The sequence below is a fragment of the Rhodnius prolixus genome, unplaced genomic scaffold (assembly GCF_049639745.1).
Source record: "Rhodnius prolixus isolate KJV_2025 unplaced genomic scaffold, Rpr scaffold_1, whole genome shotgun sequence".
Lineage (NCBI taxonomy): Eukaryota > Metazoa > Arthropoda > Insecta > Hemiptera > Reduviidae > Rhodnius > Rhodnius prolixus.
Window position 1 is genome coordinate 56,534,677 of NW_027411581.1, and position 22,074 is coordinate 56,556,750.

Here is a 22,074-nt window from a genome sequence, read left to right on the forward strand (position 1 = left end):
CATCCAAACAGAAAACTCTTTGACACACACACAAACTTTCGGAAATATACAGTAACTTCAACTTTTTCAGTTTTTCTGAGAGCTCTCATACGATTTGCAGACTCCCTTTAGTCCTATTCGTCAATCATCTAAGCTGTCTATAGTTGTCCATCGTTAGAGAATGTCAAGTTTAGTTTTATATTAGTAATTAATTGTTTTGATTGAGTTATTAGCTAGGACGAGTTGTTTTCTTCTTAATTAGAGTGATTTTTCGTGTATAAGGAATAGTTTCAACATTTGAAATATAGTGTCATTTGCGCTTTCTGTACAAAGTTGTCCTTAGTTATGTAAAGTTTAGGTTTAGGACAGTAGACGTTCTCCTTATCGTAATACACTTTTTTCTTGTCCAATCAAGCTGTTTGGATTAATTAACCAAAAACCAGTTTAATCCTTCGTTATTTGCAATGTTAAAAAGAAAAACGTACAACTTCTTTGTAACTTTTACATCTGGCTTACTTCGACGTTGTCATTACCGAAAACACCCTTTTTACTCTCTAAACTAGGTGCTAGCTCCTAATTCTTTCTTAGTTTTTTGGTATAAGTAAAATGAAAAAGGTCAACATCAGACGCAACATCTAATTCAAACCAAAATAGCCATAATCAATACCGAAAAACTCCCATTTCCTCTCCATTCTAGATGATATTCTAATTTTTTCATTTGACGAGTGAAGTGAACAATGTCTACCGCTGTTGTTATATTTAGAGGTAGCCTAAAGAGCTGTTTTCTTTTCCACAAAACATTATTTCGCTATCCATTCTAGATGTCAGTTTCAAATTTATCACTCATATTTCGCTATGTGTAATTTGAATAATGTTCACCCCAGTTGTTATATTTAGAGGTAGTCTCTTTGACACGGTACACTCATTTCTGTCTAAACTAGCTGATAGTTCCTTCGTTTTCGCTATAAATAAAGAGAAAAAGGACAACACATATAATATCTAGTATTGGCCTTAAAAGCCTGTTACTTTACTTCAGAACACCATTATGTTGTGTAAACAAGGTAATACATTCCAATTTTTCCTTCGTTTCTCACAGTAAGTGAAAGAAAAATAACTAACCTATTTGTAAAATTCAATTCTGACCTAAGTAGGCGTTATCACTGCCTCAAAACCATCTTCTACTCTCCAATCTCAATACTAGTTTTTAATTTTTTATTCGTTTTTTGCAATGATTAACAAAGAAGGGACAATCCCTTTTGTAATAAAACGATACTGGCCTAAATAGCTGTTTTTCTTACCTTCATTTTCCGCTAAGTGTGAGATGAAAAAATCCTCCTAAGGATTGGATTATACAATAAAGGGAGAAATTTGAAAAATCATTACTAGGTCTAATTTCAATTAAGTTTCTTTTCTTCTTTTAGAATTGTATTCTTACGCCACAACTTAATGATACACATTAGATAGGCGTGTTTTGAGGAAAAAAGTAAAAATATTGAAAATCTTGGCTAGTTTTACAAGAATTTCCTCAGTTTCTCCTTCTAACATTCCATTTCTAATGCCCTAAATTAGAAGTTTGCAAAAAAATGCTCACTAATGATTTTGCATGCATTATTAATTAAACATACCTATATATTCTCTGCAAGTAGATGATGCACTCTGCCATTCTTTTATGTCTGCTCTTCTATTTTTGTGAGTCAAGCTACTTTTCGGAGGAATTAAAAATGAACCCATTATATTATGGAATTAAATAAAATAAAGCACTCAATTTAGAAATTTAACAACTTTTTATTTACAGATTAAACAAAATATTTCTTAACAACAAAAAACAAAACAAACTAAATACTATGTGGTTTTGCATATCCTGGCAAGGGTAGTTTTAATCCTTCTTTGGCTTCGAAAAATGTGTAAGAGAGAGTAATAGAATCAATTAGCTCCATTTTTGGATCTTCTACTATTTCTGGATCTATATAGAAGAAAACTGGCATATCTACCTGGAAATTTAAAAAAATTACAATTTAGATAATTTTATAAAGTATGTAGATTAAACTTAAAGAAAGGACTGAAGTCTAGATTCGTACCGAAACCAAACAGATTACAAACTGAGCTTCAGTTCTTAATGGATTCATATTATCTTTAATTTGATTTTTTATTTTTTTCCACCTACAAACTACCACAAATATCCCTAGTCAAATTCACTTCAAGAATCTGCAGAATGAGCTCAATCTGAAAGAAAGCTAACAACCTATTGTCCTACACTAGAGCAATACACAACAAGCTAATACTCCTAGAAGTGCGGGTTGTATGATCATGTATTATGAGCCAATAAAGCGAGGACAAATCTCAAGATTTGGAAAGTTTGACTTTAATTCACTGTTCGCTACTTTTCTTACAAAACTACAGTAAAGTATAAATGATGAACATTTTTCATTTAAACTACAAACCAGGCAAACAAGGTTGGTGAAGAAAATAAAGATTATTTAGACAAGCCAATGATGACTATCTTGTTTGAGAAAAATATTTTCTTGAAGCTAGGGAAAATTTGGAAGAACAGTATGTGAATGATTTAGGTAATGAATCTAACGTTATTTATAAGGTTTAATGGTCAAAAAATGCACGAAAAACCGTGATATTTAAAAACACCCAACTTTAACAATTTGTTTCTCTTTTACTAAAAAAGATAAATATTCTAAATTTTTCTATAAAATATAAAGTAAATGCTCGTTTACAGAGTATTTTTTGTTGCATGAACAAGTATTTCGATGAAGGTAAATCCGACGAATTATCAGAAGATAAAGATAAAGTTGATTCAGAAAATGGATGAAGAATGCAGGTTTAGAAATTAGTTATGAACACCCATAAAAAAAAGCTGTTTAACAAAAAAATTATGGTTCAAATTTCGTAAAATAGGTAACATTATTTAAAGTAATAGAGATTAAAATGAATATTAACTATAGTGAAAACATAAATAAAAGCAATGAAGATGCACCAACGGAATAAAGCAATAAAGGAATGGTCCGTGAAGAAGATAATGTGTATATAAAAGAAAAAACTGAAAGAAAAATGAAAAAGAGGATGGGATTGAATATTAGTATGTAACAATGTAACATTTCAAGATTAACCAATACAGAAAAGCAAGAGATAAGCCAAAACATCAGGACAAAGGTTGTATTAACCTCAGGTGAGCGATTTTAATTAATATTGAAATTAACCATCTAGAATGGAAATGAGAACCTAAATTTTCTGAGGCAGTCAAATAATTTAAATTCCTAAAGGAGAAACTTTGCCACGGAATTTAGCCCTAGCAGGAGATCATGTTTAAGCTGTCTCCGAACTGGCGCACTGAGAAAAGTGATACCAAAAAAAAAGAGGCATCAAAGAAATCTGACAAAGAAAACGTGGCTACCTATATTAAAAAGAGCTAAAGAAGGCAGTCAAAGAGAAGGCTACATTTTTGGAGAAGGAACTGATTTGGGTGAACTTTGAAAAAGACTCATCTTTTTCATATTGAGTTACTTGTCTTTGAAAGTATAGGAAATGTTAGGAAAAGGCTCGGTTTCTCCTCTTAACTATACTGGACAAAAAAAATCCGAGTACGACACATAAGAGTAAAATTTCTTTCAGGCTTTTCAAAAACGTTTCAGTCTGAAGCTAAATGCAAAATGGGATAAAATATGATTAGCTAGTTTTATAGATACATCACTTTGGAACCGGCAACTTACCTCTTCATGTGGATTCAGCATTTGTTCTTCAAAGCAGAAACATTGAATTTTATTGAAATACTGGCCAGCTTCAAAAGGAACTACATTGTATGTGCTGATGCCAGTTACTGGTACGTCTGTACTGTTCTTTGCCGTGTAAAAAGCTAGAGCTGTTTCTCCAGGCATAACCTAATAATGTGAACAAGAAAAATAAAGTCTGAGAACAGTTTCTAAAACTTAAGGGCATTTTTAAACAAAAGAACAACTTACAGTGATTTCAGTTTGCTGAGGTTTAAAATTCCATCTCATACTGGACGCCACATCTGCATTAAATTTAATTTTTATTTCTCTATCTTTAATCTTTTTTACGTTTTCTAAAGAACGTTCAGTAACAGTACCGGTTGTTCCACCATAACTATAAGCCTTGAAAAATTTAAAATGTACATTTAAATAGAGTGATTATAATTCAGGAACCTTTATAGCATGAAAATAAAAAAGAAATATTACCTGACAAAATATTCTATAAAGTGGAACTGCAGCATAACTCATTCCAACGGCAAACACACCTAAGGCTCCGATATAATATAGAGTACTTCTTGCTTTAAAATTCCTATCATTTTTACTACTAAAATGCTTCACTCTACAATTATTCAAACCAACGTAAAGAAACTGTTTTCTAAAGAAATTGTTATGATTAAAATTTCGTAAAATTGGAAACATTATTTAAAGTAATAAAGGTGATAATTAATATTAGCTATAAACATAATTAAAATGAACCAACATTGTAATATTACTAGTAAACACTAATCAGATTTTGTTCTGTAGATAGGTTATATGTGTGTTATCTGCAAAGTGCTGCCATCGCTTTGTGTGGACAGAATATGTACTAAGAAGCATCTTCAAATATTGTATCTGAATTAAAACTGTCCGGTAGGACAGTTGTATAAGGGTTGATCATCAAAAACTGCACGAAAAAGCGTAACGTTGAAAAACACCCAACTTTGACAATTTAACCATTTAATGTTTGATACAGGAAGTTAAATATCAGTAATATTTTTTTTCGTGTGTTCCTCTTTATCAAATTATCTTATCCTTTTGTTTTGTTAGCATCTCCTTATTTTTAATCATAAACATTATGTTTTTTTAGATTAAAGAAATGCTAGTAGAGGAGTTTGTAGCTCTAATTTGACTTCCTTGTATGAATGAGTATGAGGTTTATGTCATGATGAAGTGGAGTTTGCCTGAGGTTTAACTAAACCAAAGAAATTTAAAATTTCAAAGCATGGCATTTAAATGCTTCTGGCTAAGCTTTATCTATGGATTTAACTGTTACAGAATCCGTAGACTCAGGTCTTCTTTCCTTTTCGAACTCATCTCTCTTATCAAATCCAACATTCATATAGTTCTAAAAAAAACTTTTGAAATAAAAAACTATTGGTTTCTTAAAGAACATTTAAGTTAGTTGCATGAAATGCAGAAAAAAAGCAGTTGTAGCAGTTAACCAGCCACTTACGAAAAACTAAAAAAAATTGAAACATGATGTACTAAAAACATGAAATTCTAGCACATTTTATAGATGCAGATCAGTACATTGTTCTGAAGAGCTCTTTAGAGGAAAGCTTAAGATTGAAGTTCTTTAGAATCCAAGCATCAATAACAGGTCTGAGAGGAATTTAGTAGTTAGAGTCCTAAAATTAACTCAGACTCCTGACACTAGTGGAAGAAAAATACAATTTTTTAAACAAGAAAATCGATTTCCATAAGTAAAGAAGAAAATTAGGCCTAGATATTACTATATTCATTGAAAAAATAATTGTGAGGGTTATTTGGAAAGTGCTGCTACCGCTAGAGCGTGGACAAAATATGAACTAATTAGCAAGCTTATTGAAGAATTAAAGAACATAAAATAATTTAATTCCTAATTAACAAAAAATTACGATTTGAATGCTTAAAATAAGATTTTATTCACCTATTCTTTGCTACAACTCTCGAGATTGGAATTAAGACTAAACGGACGCTCTGTTAAATTTTTTTTTTTAAAAACACAACTCTGCTTATCTGGACCTTTTTGTTATCTCAAGTCTGATTTATTGATAATTTTTTATATTGTTTTCAGTTTAAATATATTAGAAAGATCATTCATTTTCATTATAATGTCCAAAATTCACGGCTTTTGAAAACATTTCGCTTCAATTGGAGATACTATCCCACTATCCCATAGTGCTCTTGAGGTTTTTTTTTGTTTTCAATATATAATGATTAGAATTGCTCAATCTGAGATTTTGCTATTGTTATCTTTTAAATGAGATGAATAATAAGTTATCTGATGGACTTTTACGGAAATAGCTGGTTGGGCGACTCCCTGTAGTACGAAAGTTGTAATGTCTATTTAGGATTGATGTGAACCTTAATTTTTAAATTCTAATTTTCTCTTCGATCATGAAGAATAACTTCATGATCTTCATGTTCTTTGTGTGTTAACGCCAATTGAGGAGGATATCCTGTCACTTCACGCTAATAGTTTTGTTGAAAATAAGCTGCTTTATTATTTTGATATCTTCAGTGCATTACGAATTGAATAGAGAATCCTTACTGCTATAAAAATCTCCCAAAGGACGTTCTTATTCTGTCACTGGTAGATACTAGTAACCATACGGACAGCGGGGAACACTTAGTTGTAGGCAAAATGTCCTGAACTAGCACCTAACTAAACAACGCGAATCAAGATACATTTGAAGGTGTACATCATGCTCCCTGAATTGATCTAGTTCTCATCGGAACACTAGTCGACTAGTTGTCCAAATCTGTTCATGAAACTGTTCCTGATGGTGAAAAGTCAAAGAGGAGATATTAACGAATTTGTTGAGTATCTGACACTGATCAGAGCAGGTATCTGACTGAAGACAGACCAGGAACTAATCAATAAATGAAAGCTGCTTCACTGTAAGAGACGATCAATTTATCTTAGAAGAAAAGAAAAATCTCTATACTTAAAGCGCATGTGTAATTAAACTATCCAGCACAGCTGAGGCTATTAACTTGAAACGAGCACAACGACATGAAATCAGCTGCCCACTTCAGTTCTATATCCTGCAATACTAATAGCATTTCCAAGTACCAATACCAGTTTATATTAACTTTATTTCAAACATTTTACAACAAAAAGAAAAAAATAAGACAACAACTCACCTTTCAAGAACAATGTGTTTTCAGTAAAGTGGATTTAATTGTTCAGTTTACTTTTCACGTTTGTAAAGAATCTTGTCTTTGTCCCTCTAGTTGACTATTTTATCTTTTCGCTAAAACTGAAATCATGTATGTAGATGTTACGTCACAAGGTGAAACTCTTTCTTATTTTGATGTCCGCCCCTTTAATTAAAGAAAGGTCGTATAGTTTCACTATCGAATACTTTTGCTTTTTTGTTTTTTGACCTTTATTTTCAAACTTTGATTGCCTGGCTTCACATGACTTTGTTTGGCCTTACTTTGCAATGTTTCTAATAAAGGCGGCAGTGCAGTCGTGTAAAAACTTCTCCTGTTTCACTTGAATTTTTTGCTTTGTATAATAATTATAAGTTACGCCAATATTTTTAAATTTAAAAATATTTATATATACTATATGTTGTACTTCATCATGATTCCTTTGACATAATTTTTTATATGCTTATCATTTTACTTTTTAATATAAGGCGCGTCATCATCTGAGGTCATTGGCGCCCATAGCTTTTTTCTAAAATAATTTGTTGAACTTCCAATTGCAATATAGTTTTTTCTTAGGCAATATTTTCGTGAATGTTTGGTTTTTTATCAACAGAATTACAAAATCAGTTGGCAGTCTCTCTCTTGGTGAAGAATCTGTGCTAAATATAATAAATTCGTGTATGTTTACCATAAAATGGGTACTGGAATATCTAGTCTTCAGCTCGAAGAATGTCCTTTTATTTCCAGGGTATCAAGAGAAGAGGAGGTGGATAGAGCTAAGCCACATGGGCGTCTCTCTCTTCTCTATTTGAACTCAATATGTTCAGATGTTTTCGGAAAGAATTCTTTTTTCCCTACATCAAGTTGGTCTCTCTCTCCAGCGGCAGTTTTAATGGCAGAGTCTTGTCCTATATGAGTTGAGCATGCCATTGCACTGTTAATTCATGCTATCTACTTTCTCGTACAATGCTGGATGAAACAGTCAAGGCCCGCCTCAACCCTTATACTCGCAATAGCCGAGTGTGCTTAACAGATTTAATCCCAACGATAAAAGTCTAATCCAACCCATAATTAGAATTAAATAAAAGCTCAAAATTATTGTAATTTTGTTAGCCAACATAATTCCAGTGCACACTTAAGAGATGTGAACTTGTTAACCTAATCTTCTCTTCTATCTGACAATGAGGACAGGTGAAAACTTACTTTTTGATTTTACGCCATTATTATATGTGAAAGCATCCACTAATTATTTATTGATATAAAATAGATAATAATAACTATCTAATATGGCACGTTGTGGTGAAGATTTTTTAAATACAAACCCATAGCTGAAGGTTTTCTAAAGTGTTACTTCTTCATTTAGAGGGAAAGTTAACCTTCTTCCAATATTTATAACCTTTTCGCAGGTGTACCAATATAGGAAAGCATTTGATGTAAGTATACAACCAGGCGGTAATAATCATAGAGTAGCTAGCAATCTGTTTTATTTCTTAAAAGAAATCTTCTTCAACTCTATTATCTTAAAACTATTTAGCTTCAACTTTCGTTTTTTTTTTACAACCTGCTCGTAAATTTTATTGCAGGTTGTCACTCAAGTAGATGTTGCTAAAACAATATGAATCCAAATTCAGATATGTATTTTCGATAGGAACTGCCTTGCGGGATCAGAAATCGAGGCTCTGCAGGTGATGTGATGAAAGAGGTTGGTAATGGAGGTAGTATTTACCTAGGAAGAACCGTCACTCTTTGCAGCATTTAGAGGCTGAGGCTATCTTAAGAGTTTTCTCACATTCATCAATTAGAGAAGATGATGACCTCCTTGGTGGAGTTGAATGAGGGCCTCCTTCTACATACACTACGGACCCGATTTAAAGGTACTGTGGACCCCAAAGTTTTTAGGTAGGAATTCTCAATATTCCAACTTTGACCGTCTTGAAACTTGTAGGTCTGGTGTGAGTTATGTAGGAGAGTTCAGTGGACCCAGGCAAGATCGGAATCCACTTTACATCAGTACTGAAAGAAAATTAAACAGTTTCAATTTGAAAACGTAATTGTAATGGAGGTTTCCTCTAATAAAAATTGAAATCCATCAACAGCAACGATTGATTGAAGTTGTCGCTCGAGGGACAAAAATTTTTTCTTTCCACTTCTATATTAATATTGCTCCGACTTTAAATTTCAGAATTAAATATTAGATTTTAATCTATTATATTTGAAATATTGGCCAATAAGATCACTTTATCGAGTTGAAATGATTAACAGCTTGATAATCTCGTTTTATTGGTGAATTGAACTTGCAGCGAAACTCTAATTAATGTAGTCTTAACTAATTAAAAACACCTTCTCGAGTGGGGCGTGTTTAAAATTTATTCATTACTCTGTAAAACGCTAAGATTGCGTTTTAATTTATAGTACAACATCTGAAATTAAACGGAACTTGTTTAGCGTACCATTTGAAAATAAAAATACCAGTATGCAACCTCCTTTCTATAACTAGTGATGCACAAAGTGTCAAGAATTCCACTCTCCCAACTGCAGATCGTAGAGCGTACACTTCGTCACTGATTGTCGCACAATGACTGCTTAGAATTAGGCTAGCTAACTTCAACTTCGTGATTAGACACTTGATAAGTCAGCCAATGGTTTACGCAGATTTCTTTTCAGCTGAAATATTTATTTTTTTTTAATTTCGAGTATAACTTAATACTCAGCTTAATTCTAACTATTTTAAGAAATAAAAATTCAAATCTTCAATTTAAATTTGATTTATTGATCTACCAAAAAAAAAAGGATGGAATGAAGGTTAGTCTAATCTTCGGCATTTTCATGAACGTTGCAAGAATGATTCTAATCAATGGATTTGGGATATTTTCATATTGTGAAATTAATATTTGGTTAATTTAGTCCAAAATTTATAAGAGAAGATATAAAGTTTGCATCTTTACAGTATAAGCCGCTGGCCGAAGATTACTTTCAGATAATTTGAAGGAAGCCAAATTTAGGAAATATTAATTTTATTCTTTCTTAAATAAAGAAATTTTAACAAAAATGTACAAAGTATAAACAAAATTCGGTATTTTGAAAAAATGTACAATTTAATTTTATTCTTTATAAATATATATATTAATTTAAATAATATACAAAATATTTGATTAGGTGGGTTCGTGTAGTGCTACTACATATGTAAGAGATCCTGTAAATGGAATGGATTTGGTTTTATTTAACAACGAACAAAACATTTTATTGCTAAAATATCAACCCTTTGGTTGGAGAGTTGAAGTTTAGAAGCTGGGTTTACTTTAAGGAGAGGATCTTATTTGGACGGATGTAAATGTTTAAGCACTCAGAAAGTGCCGGAACAAGGAGCGAAATTGCTAACAATAATGGTCGTGCTGTAGTAAGCCAGGCGGAGATCTTTTACGACAAATTTATCTTATATCATCTCGCCTGTCAATTTCAAAGTGTAACTTTGCTTTCAGCGGATGAGTGTTAAATCTTTTTTTTTTTTTTACGTGTGTGGTTCACATTTATTAAGCTTAGATCAAATTCAAAACGCTTTACTAAAGGGCAGGGATGTACGTGTTGACAAGTCAGTTTGGTCGTATCGAAAACTGGGCGTATATCTCAGCGTCCATTATTGCAATTTGAGACAACAACATATCTGTGCTAATAAACGCCCAAAAAAGTGTAAAACAAAAAAATATACAATAACTTTTTGGTTTGTTTGTAATGGTAAAGCTATATGACGAAACATCCCTTCATAAAATCTGTTTCTTTCAGGGAGCGTTTCTATTTTTAGAACAGATCAAGGCCTCATTAAAAAAAAAAAAAAAATTCTGTACTCAAAAGACTTTAAAAAATGTTATTGTAGATTTTATTTTTAATAAATTTTAAATTTTTATTATTTTAAAAAAAGGTAACATAAATTATTTTAACTTTTACAAGTTCCAGGTGCAGACCTTTTTAGTTTCATTTTTATTTTTTTTTTTTAAAGTAAATCTGTGTGACTGGGTTGTCGATTTTTCTACTTACATTAAATTTTTTTTTCATTTGTTTGTATAAATAATTTGTTGGTGCTATTTACAAATTATAAAAAAAATTTGTTTGAGAAACGTGTAAAAAAATATATATAGAAGCTACTTTGAAAATTCATACTACTTTAGTAGTGAGATCTAAGGGTGTCCTAGTGATTGGAGGCTGGTCAGGTAGACAATCCACAGAGATCTCCTGCTCTTCATCGTCCTCATCTTCAGAACAACTAGCCGACGAGGATGCTGTATCTGCTTGACTTTTTGTGGACAGATCTAATGGTGAATCATGCAGCGAAGACAGTCCAAGGTTCAAATGATGTGGATAGAGATGGTGAAAAGCGTTCGGCGATGGAGAGGGTGGTAGAAAAGCAGGATGATATGGTAGCGGATAATGGTGTGGTACTAACAATGGTGGCAACAGGTTGTAGAGTGGTGGCGTTGAATGCTGTTGTTGTTGTTGTTGTTGATGGTGATTTTGTTGGTGTTGGTGATGGTGATGATGGTGATGATGTTGTTGTTGTTGATGCTGGAGTTGTGCGGCAGCTGCTGCTGCTGCCGCTGCCGCCATAGTGGCCGCATGACGATGTACGTTGTATTTGTCGTCGGATGAATCAGAACCATGCGGCGAGATTGACGGAGATGAGACGGTCTTATAGTCGTCCAATCCTAACAACAACAGTTCATCTTTGTTCCTATTTAACGTGGCTATCTGAGAACCAAGGCGACTTTCTTCGTTCTTTTGTTTCTGTTCTTGTAATAGACAGTGTATCTTGAACCAGTTCGATCGGCGGCCATATCTGTAGGAACAGAAATGCGGATAAAGGAAAAAATGGTTTCAATTGCAAGCAATTCTACCTGATACACAATTCAGCTGGGAGGTTATTTCAAGTTCTTAATTAAAGGCCTCAATATGAAAATCTGGGGTTTCCAAATCTTCCGAGATTCTTATTTTCTATTCTAATTTTAGCCCTACGTTGACCGAATCAAGCGATTAGAATTTTAAATAATCCTATATAATTATAATCATAATTATTATAAGTAATTATATTAGCTTTTTATAAATCTAGAAAAATAAAATTTATCAGTAGAATTGTGATTATCTGCGCTTAATCAGTTAAGAAACTCATCTAATCATCAAGATTTACGGTAAAACCTGTGAAAATGCTAAAACAAAAACAAAACACTGATGTAGTTCGGTTGTCATTTAAAAATGTAAAGATTAACTCGTCTCAAAAAAAAAAAGAAAAAGAAAAGATGTCAGAAGAATTGGGGCATGAATCAGTGAAGGATGCTTAAAACATCTTGGGACGAAGGAGCTTGTGCAAGCAGCGAATTGGCCGGAATTGTTAGCGAGCATTGTTTTCTCGTAAACCTTTCATCGACATTCTAAGAAAGTTAAGAGATCGGTAAATTGCAGAGGAACAAAGAAAACTTTGCAGTATCGATTTAGCTTTGAATTTAGATTTTAATTCACGGGTCGATTAAGAGGTGTGACTCCCCAAAAACTATCCTTTTATTGGAGGCCACATTAAAACAGAAGTTTTACTTTAAACAAAAAATCATAATAATCAACAACAACGGCAACTCACCTAGAACCAGATTTGGACATTCCTACGAGCAGGCACTTCCTCAGTCGACATGCTTTGCAGGAAGTTCGGTTCTTCTTGTTGATCACACACTCTCCGTTGTTCTTGCACTCAGAGATTGAGCTTAAGTTGTTGTAACTACGGCCGAAGAAACTCTGGAATAAATAAATAGATAAAACTGGCAGTTCTTAGGTGCTCAGCTACTGAAAATTAAAAAATAATAAACCATTGGTAACTTTTCTAAAAACGAAAAAAATTATCTGGCTTTACAAGGTTCACTAGAGCATTGAGGGAAGCCGGCATTTCTCCTTAAAATCAGCCTAACTTCATTAATTCGCCGGCCTTTATCAGAGTAAAATCGCTAGTAATGTAAACTTCAATAATATGGCACTCCCAGACATCCGCATTTGGATTTCTACTTACTGAATCCGTATAAATATTTTGTACATACACTGAGACCATACAAAATGGTACTGTCTCCAAGCAACCTTAAAAAAGGTTCTTTTGCGAAAAAGCCAAATACTGAAAACCAATTTAGTAATGTGGCTGATTTTACCCCCAAAAATCTTATTGTTAGGACCGTTGTGGTTACTTAAACCGAACAGGAAATATCCAATTTTAATTTTCATCGACTTTTTGTATTCTAGAGATTTTCTTAGACGATCTGGAAACGTAAAATATATGTATCTATAACTGTGGCCCCTCCCAGACTAAAGAAAAATGTGTACTCTAATTAAGCGAGTTGTTTTTTTTTTTTAAAGTGAATTTTCCTCTTAACAATGCATATCCATGACCTTGATATATATTTGTGAGAAAATTACATGACTTACAAAACAGAATAGTGTAGTAAATACGGCTAACATTAGAAACAATTATATGATGTAACTGTGGGAGACTCAAGCGGCCACTTTAGTAACTAACTTCCAGCGCGTACTTTTTACAAGTTTTACATTAGGCAGTTTCATATTATTACGATTTACTCAGGTAGTTTAGCCTATTTTTCTAAGGCTTTCTAGTAAATGGGAGTTTTTGTAGGCAAATCTAGCAGCAAACAGTTTTTATTTCGCTCTGTGTTTCTTTGTATTAGTATTATTAAATTGATTAGCCACAAACAAAGCAAATACTATTTGCAGTAACTGAATCTGAGCAGCAAAGAAGAAGTTAAAAATGCTTGTCCATCTTAATCTGTAGATTTGATCCTAAAGAGATTTTCATAAAATAGAGCCTCAGACATCAAAGACTTGATGGTTTAAAACAGGGGACCCTAAACTTTTTACCCAGGGGGCCAGGTTCACTGCCCCTCAGACCGTTGGAGGGCCGGACTATAAAACAAACTATTTTATAGTAAAAAAACAAAACGTACAATTAGAATATTTCAAATAAAGAACAAGTAAATTTAAATCACCAAACTGCCCAGTATTTCTGGTGGGAATTATGGACCTGCTTTTGGCTAATGAGATGGTAAATGTCCGGTTTAGTTATAGTGCTTTGCCCTTTCTTCCTACTTCTGCTGTTATTTTACTCTGTTTTCGGAGTCGTGACGCGTGTGTAGTAGTACTGTACATGAGCGACGCAGCGCTTTGCGGCACCGCCACATATACTGCTCCTCTCACTGACCACCAATAAAAGAGATGCCCCTTCCGGAAGTGCGGCGAGGGCCGGATAAATGTCCTCAGGGGGCCGCATGTGGCCCGCGGGTCGTAGTTTGAGGACCCCTGGTTTAAAAAGAAGGGATTTTTTGTTTGCGAATTATAAAGTTTGGTAGAACCTAGTGAACAAGATCCCTGTAGGCCTCATTTTTGCTGTTGTCTCTAACTGTTATTCCCTTAAAGCGTCCAGAATTGCATTGCCTCCTAACAATCGCTAGCTTTCATTATAATTCTCTTTTTAATTCCTTAAGAACCCCTTAATTTTTTCTAAATAAAGAGAAAATTTCAGGCTTGTCCATGGGACATATTTTTCTGTCCCATCCCATCCCACGGGATTCCCATTATAATATTAATATGGAATACAGTTCAAATAAAATTATTAAATTTATGAAAGTTTACGTTTAGTGTCTACTAAATAGGACTACATGTACTAAGAGTCATGCAAAACGACTAAATTTATTAACTTTATTAACTTTAACACTCAAAAGTATAATCTAAGTATGACAATTCAGTATCATTCTGACACTCTCATTCTATTTCTGAGTCACTCTGCTCATTCAGCACACTATCAATTTCCTGCTCATCGACCGTTTCTAATAATTCAGTTAATTCAGGTAATCCCTGAACCATTTCCACAATTTTCACCTTACATGCAAATCTGATATACACAGAGTTTAGTTTTTATCTAGGAAAACCTGAATTATTCTTTAGACTCGAAATCCTTCTCATAGCACCATGCAGTTACATAGATGATGAATGATTTCTATTTTGTTGCACTTAACTGCAAATTTCAGCCTAAATTTATTTTACAATATCAAGTATCGACTACCATGGGAAATACAAATGTGTGCTGTCCCATCCCATCCCATCCCATGGGACATTTTCCATGGGAATAACATTCCTATGGACAACACTGGAAAATCTTAGAACAGCTCTCATTGTATAGCGATTACATCAGATTAAACAGTAATAGAATTATTTTCCCTAACTCCCTCAATGCAGGAAGTACTACAATCGTAAAGATGTTAGTTTTTTGAGGATTTCAACGGAAATGCACGTTTTGCTGTCTCCTTACTTCCCACAAGGATTCTCGATAGTACGGTTTTGATCAAAATCGATTAGTTCTTTTGCAATTTACTCGAAAATGACTCTAAAGATTTCCTATAAAGTTATTGCTTCACATGTTTAGAAACATTATTTTAGGAGAGGATCTAGAATTAGTAATGCCTAGATAAATATAAGTTTCAGTATCTTGTTCGGTTGTTTGAGTACAGTTGATGTTAATATAAGAATGTAATTCGAGACTGATAATTCTTGAATTTGAATAAAATCACTTTAGCGGAAGTGGATATTGAGGAAATAACTTTTACTTGCTAAAGTGAGTTTAAACATTGAATAGTACACTTGCGTAGATTTCTTTTACTATGACGTGATTTTGGAGGAGTGGGGATGCACTAGATACGTTAGGGCTTCACTCAATATGGTCACCTTCATAAAGCTGTACATCACTTGATTGTCCACAATTATTGAGCAACTAATAAAGCGCCTTTGGAATTCTTAATTAATTAATTAATTAATGCAATAATGTCTTACCTTACAGCCTTCACAGGTGAACGCTCCAAAATGGAATCCTGCAGCAGGCTCGCCGCATACTTTGCACTGTTGATTCATCCTGGAACAAATTCGAAATTTGATTGGTTAGGTCCGCAGTGCTGCATAATATCTTTGATTTTAGCCAACGTAACTAAGCGTATTGATTGTATCACTGACCGGTTTAGAACATTCATCCCCATTATCAGATGTGGATTAATAAGTTTTTAACACAAATGAAGTCGAATGCTCTTCTCCAACAAACTGAATAACTGAGTAATAATGGATTAAAGTTCGAAACCGGTCTGGGATACAATAAAAATCGAATATAGTACTTAAGTATATAAGAATCGAATTCACAAATCGAAAACACTTATCCATAAAAATTAAATCAGATTAAACGGTAAATATGAATGAGTATTCCATTTTAAAAGTATTTAAGTAAATATGTAAATACACGTGCTTCAAAAAAATTATAAAATTAGTGCTGCACGAACTTTTCTATTTTTATTTTATTTTTTAATTCTTTTTTGGTACCAACTGGCTGGCATTGAAGCTACTAACTTGAGCATGAATTTGTGAATGGAACTCGATTGTCTACCAACTAGAGAGTTCTCAAATTGATAACGCATACTACAGGAAGAAAAGTTGAAGTCTTATAGTAGTAATAGCCTATTTTTTCAGGCGGGGCTTAACGTCCAACTACCACAATTAGATGTCGTGGACGGAGGCGACTAGCAAACATACTTTACTGTAAATTTCTCATATTAAACATTTAATAAAATCCAAGGCCTACACCGGGAATCGAACCCACTAACCAACAATACATATTATCTTTACAGGTCTCGCCTAATTGAGGACTTATATTGTCTGCCGCAGTCATTGTAGTATTAGAGGGAGGCATGTGTGTATTCACATTCATCTGCAGAGACTTTACCAGACTTATATTACGAAAGTCTATATGAAGTTCCAAGCAAGGACAACTAAAAGTTCAGTAAAAGTTGATGTTAAAGAAAAGCTTGCCAGTCAGTTGCTGTAAGAGATAGTCGTGTAAATGTTCACGGCAGATCATTTTCCTTCTGATGTAAGTCAATTTTTTTCGAAGTTGGGCTCTTTTTTTGGAAAGGAAAGGAAAATAAATTTGTCAGCCGTACAATTTCATGTGTAACTGATTTTCACTTAAAGCTGTCACTGAAGATTGATCCTGTCGATTTCCTGAGAGTCACATTAAGTTTTGTGATCCTCCGATATTCGGAATTCAGAAGAAATCAAGCGGCAGATCGTAATAGGCTTAGAAAGTTTAGGGATCACAATCCCCTTTGTGTTATTGCAAAATGCGTTTTGTAAGTGCTGCCATCAGAGAATGGATTTAGCGTAAGACGAACCAGTAGTATCCTAAGGTAAGTGGCAGAGACAAAGTTCATTATCTACGAAAGAGTTCAGGCGCCTTAATTTACTACAAGAGCGACAGATACAAGCACTAGGGACAGATACAAGTTCCCAAACTGGGAGCCGCAATAATCTCCTCGGTCACAGCGGCTTGGTGTTTTGGCTCCCCCTATCCATAGAATGTAATCTAATCACTAGAGGTTTCAAAAGCATAAAACGGAAATCACTTTTTTTCTCATTTTACGATTGTTTTTGATTTTATCATTTAATTTCAACAATTTCCTTTAAAATGATACATACTAACATTTAGGCCTATATCACATTTATTTAAAACAACGTTTCCGCCATTTTTTCTGCTAAAAAATTTCATGCTTTTATGCTAAAAATAGTTGGACTACAAATCTATTAAAATTAGACTTTTAAAAAGAATTCGTGACAAATTTCCGACGGGAAGTATGCTAGGGGAAATAGTTGTCGAAGATAAAAGTGCTATTTTCTGTCATTATGTACGTCAATTGAAGGAAGCAGATAAATTGAATTGGAGATATTTTTTTTAACCCAATTTAACAAAAAAAAAAAAAAAGAATCTATGACGTAACAATTACGTCACTAGTACGTACATTTAAATAATATTAATAGCCTAACTAAGATAACAATATGAATGAAGTAACTTTAACGAAATTATGGAATAAGTATTTTATATTTCAATAAGTAGTTAGTGCTTTGGGTTCTCACGCGGAGATACTTAGTTCAAATTCAACAGTCTGTCTTTAGATAGTGTAAGTGTCTCACATTTCAGGTATCCAGTGAACAGTGTAGCTTGTAAAGAGGGAACTCTGCCCGGAATTTGGCTGTGCGCAGAGAAAGCTCCTGGACATCAATGATTTAGGATTTTTCGCGCCTAACATTAAAAAAAAACAATTGAGGAATCAAAGAGAAAGGAATACAAAAAGGAAAAAGGGCCCCAAGATTTTTGTTCAAATAAGAAGGAGAAGAAATTAAAGAACGAAATTTCAAAGAGGAATTTAGTGAAGACGTTCTACGGGAACTCAGAGCTCCAAGACACGTACTGGTATGTCTGTATCAAATTCTTATCAACCACTTCCCGCCTTAGTTACCCCACCATTACGGAGCTGTTATCAGATGATAAGCTAACTGATGATAATCAAGGAAATCAAGATGGAAAGTTAATACAATATAACCTCTAATCAACAACATTGCTATGGTGAGCGGTTGTTACTCTTTACAAATATTAAGAAAGATTGAACACTTCAGAAAATAAAGGAAAAAACGGAAACAATCGCACTTTTTTTATTCTCACGATTTAAGTAGATTTCTTAAGATTTTAGCTTTAAAATGTTAGATTGCTACAATATTATAATACATAGATTCGTCGTAATTAAATAGAACTTACGCGAACTTCTTAATAACCTTCTCTCAAATAGCTTTTTCTGATCAAATTTTCTAGATTCTTAATTTTTTGACACTAATTTCAATCTTATTTAGAATATACTCGAGTTAGTAGCGTACAATTTATTATATCGGCATATTTAAAGAAGACAATCAATCTTGTTCTATACGAATACTTACAAATGATTTTGCTAGGAAAATGTTACAAAAAAGGTCTACTTACACAAACTATCTTTGGAAGGATTTCACAGGAAATCGATTGACTCATTTTTGTTTATGTTTTTAATCTCACAATTCGTAATTTCCGGAAGTACTGACACACACATTGAGAATGATGTTAAGTGAAAGATTGAGCAGCTTGTCATCAGAAAAGAAAAATGAGGAAATCGGAAATAAAAATGACAAACGGGAAAACTAAAGAATAAAAAATGAAAGTTCGGAGAAAGTAATTAATGGAAGAAAACTGTATATAGGATTTAACTAGTGTACAGGATGTCCCAAGGTATATGGGTAACGACTTTTTCCATCAGGCATGTAAAGAGATATCTCGATAGGCAATTTGATGGTCGTGTTATATCGACACAGGGGGCCGATTCAGTGGCCACCTCGTTCACCGGATTTGACACCTATGGACTATTTCCTTTAGGGATACCTGAAAAACAAGGTGATTATTCATAACTTTTTTCTTTCTTTCCTTATTTCTGCTTACCTAAAAGCATTTCTAAATCTGGGTGTATCAGAATCAAGCCGGGATTGCATCTGTAGATGAACTAAAGCAGAGAATAATAGATGCCGAATCTATTTCTTTGGCAGTAAGGGACAATTGGCAGGAAAGAGCATTCCTATGCATCTCTAATGGTGGAGGCCATTTCGAGCATGATCTGTAAGATTAATGAGGAGTAAAATTTATAATAAAATAGTACTTTTCTTCTTATTCAATCAAAAAACCGTTATAATATTCTCATATTGAAATTTCTTATAAGAATCATGTTTTCATTCATAACTTGTAAAATATCGCTCACAGAAAAAAACCGTTCGAGTAAATTTTTCTTAAAAAAAAATAGAGGAATCTATTTCTGAAATAAAAACCACACTTCCTCATTTGAAAAAATGAAGTTGGTGCCTGTATCTAAGCTTCTAGAAGCACCGAAAAAAATTTACAAATTAAATTTGGATTTCTAGCTATCTTAGTTTCCAAGAAAAAATTGTTATCCATATACCTTGGGACAACCTGTATATCGACAGCGCTGCGAAATTTAACCATCTAATAGAAACAGATCACGCTAAAGAAAAGGAAAGAAGCTAAGCAGTATTCCAAAGATATAGTATTAAAAGCAACTTAGTATCGATGTATTAGGAATAATCGATAGTTGATGAAATTGTCTATAAAGGTGAAACAGAATACAGAACAAATGGGAAGCTAAAGATAATGGAATTTATTTTTCCTTGATTTTAGGGCAACATCTGAGATGGTAGCCGGCTTTCGGGAATCTTTTTAGCGATAGGATTTCCTGCAGCGAGAGAGAAACGTAGTAATTAATGATCAATCGTTCCATTTCGCAAAAGCGTTTTTATGTTCACTTTTTTATAGATTTACATTTTTGTAGAGCTAACACTTTTATTTGTAACATTTTTATAGTAAAATTCGATAAAGGACTCTTCTAGAAGTAGTGAGCAGTTAAAGTTCCTTTTAGAATGCGATTTTTGTACATTGTACTGTCTTTTCACCTGTCTGGTAATAATAAGAATTTTCAACTTCGGAAAAAAATCGCCTGATCGAAAAAGACACTTAAGAAAATCGATTTTTTATTATTTTGGACACCTATGACTTTCTTTGAACATGCTTTTCTACAGGATAAATCTAACATTTTACGAGTTGATGTACTCTAATGTGCGATTTAACTGTAACGTGCGGTCTCTTGTCCACTCTTAGCAGTGACTTAGTGAAAATTCTGTGATCCAAAGCTACCTCTCTACTCAATGGACCCTTTTTCGAGTGCAGCTTCTAGGCTTTTTCCCTTAAAGCTTCGTACACACATTCCTTAGACTTATTAACATTTTCTTGTATCATTTGCCATGAAAATTCGTTTTAGAGGTGGAGTTAGGGGGGTAGATTTCCCTGTAAGGTTTACATTCTGTAAAGTAAGGTTTTACCAACTACAGCTATCTTGTGGATAAGAATTAAATATGTCCCAAATATTCGATATAGGTGGAGTTGAACTAGTGTGCTATTTCACTGGTGGTGATTCTTTTAATAGCAAACTAATTATGTAGTCTGTGACGTGTTGGGAGGCTAGTACGTCACTATACACACGCAATGACTTCTCAATGTTGACAGAAAGACTTAGGGAATTCTTACTTTTAGAATGCAAGCCCCACAGCCTTGGCGGCTATCTCTAATCGAACAAATATCACATCACTATACTAAGTGTTTGAAGATAGAAAGTTCCACTATTTGAATGTGCACTTCTTTTTCTTCCTCAAATCTCTTATTTAAGTTTCTCACGACTAAGCGCCGGATTGTCTTAGTCTCCAGGATGGTTTTATCGGCCATTATTATTTGAATGCATTGTTATAATTGTTATTGAATGTACAAAGTAATCTTATCTCAAGTAATTCAATGCCACGACCTATTTCTGGTAAGATACAGTCCTCTCTCTCACTCTAATCTCCTGCTTTATGAATTGCATGCTTCACATATCGCCGTCTTATTGTGGGAAATAAGAATGAAACTTTTATGAGACCAACTCTGATTTGAATAGCTTATTTTATATACAGTTTTATCTTAGGCCCTTTTTGTGCTTTTGTACATATATTAATTGTAATAAATAGATCAATCCTAAATCTGTATTATAAAATATTCCGGACTCCACTAAAATTTATCTTTGTAGTAATCAATAAACTCTATTTAACTGCAGGAACCCTTATTTATAAATGTGCAAATACTTTTAGGCGAGTTTTCACATATTAAAACCACTTTTCTGACCTTTGTTTAAATTTTCTTCAACGGACTTTTCTTCTAACTATTTCAATCATCACAAAAACATTTATGTTATTAAGATTCTAAAAATTATTTTATCATTCACATTCCGAGTATTATCGAGTATGATTTTCCGAAAATTTGATCGATCCAAAAAGAAGAATGATTGTTGCCAAATTCAGTCATAATTTTCCCCCAGCTTTCCGACCCTAGGGTCTAGGTCCTCTTCAGGGTTCATACTTGTAAGACAATTATATTTTTTACATTTTAAACATCAAAGATTCTGACTGTTCAGGTATCCAAATCCATAAAACAGGTAACCATTTTATCAATCTTGTTAGGTCTCCTTTTTTTTTTAATGATTTAAGGCGCGTCAACATCTGAGGTCATTGGCGCCCGGAGCTTTTTCAGTACACTGCCAGCCTCCGGACAGTGTTCTCTCTCGTTACTCCGTCCATCACCGGATAGTGAGCTGTAAGAAGCTCCTAGGAAGAGAAAATCTAAGGGCTAGCAGCTAGATTCGAACCCGGGACCTCCGCGTGGGAGTCCAGTACGCTAACC

At 33.5% G+C, this 22,074-nt stretch overlaps 2 protein-coding genes across 4 annotated transcripts in view; both read right to left on the reverse strand.

Moving 5' to 3' along the window:
* Positions 1-1,744: 1,744 nt before the first annotated feature.
* Cox11 (Cytochrome c oxidase copper chaperone COX11) lies at positions 1,745-4,519 on the reverse strand. The gene is made up of 4 exons (XM_074112317.1): positions 4,185-4,519; positions 3,948-4,100; positions 3,699-3,866; positions 1,745-1,970 (listed from the first exon to the last, which is right to left on the reverse strand). Exons 1-4 carry the CDS (start codon positions 4,395-4,397, stop codon positions 1,815-1,817), a joined length of 690 nt encoding a protein of 229 aa, XP_073968418.1. The 5' UTR covers positions 4,398-4,519; the 3' UTR covers positions 1,745-1,814.
* Positions 4,520-10,374: 5,855 nt separating this feature from the next.
* Positions 10,375-22,074, reverse strand: part of LOC141445988 (uncharacterized) — a 64,146-nt gene continuing 52,446 nt past the window's right edge. For all 3 annotated transcript variants that reach the window (XM_074112311.1, XM_074112312.1, XM_074112309.1), the window contains exons 3-5: positions 15,738-15,816; positions 12,499-12,650; positions 10,375-11,706 (exon numbers count right to left, since the gene is read on the reverse strand). In XM_074112311.1, the coding sequence (XP_073968412.1) occupies positions 11,028-11,706; positions 12,499-12,650; positions 15,738-15,815 (909 nt within the window). In that variant the 5' untranslated portion in view covers position 15,816 and the 3' untranslated portion in view covers positions 10,375-11,027. The remainder of the gene's footprint in view (positions 11,707-12,498; positions 12,651-15,737; positions 15,817-22,074) is intronic.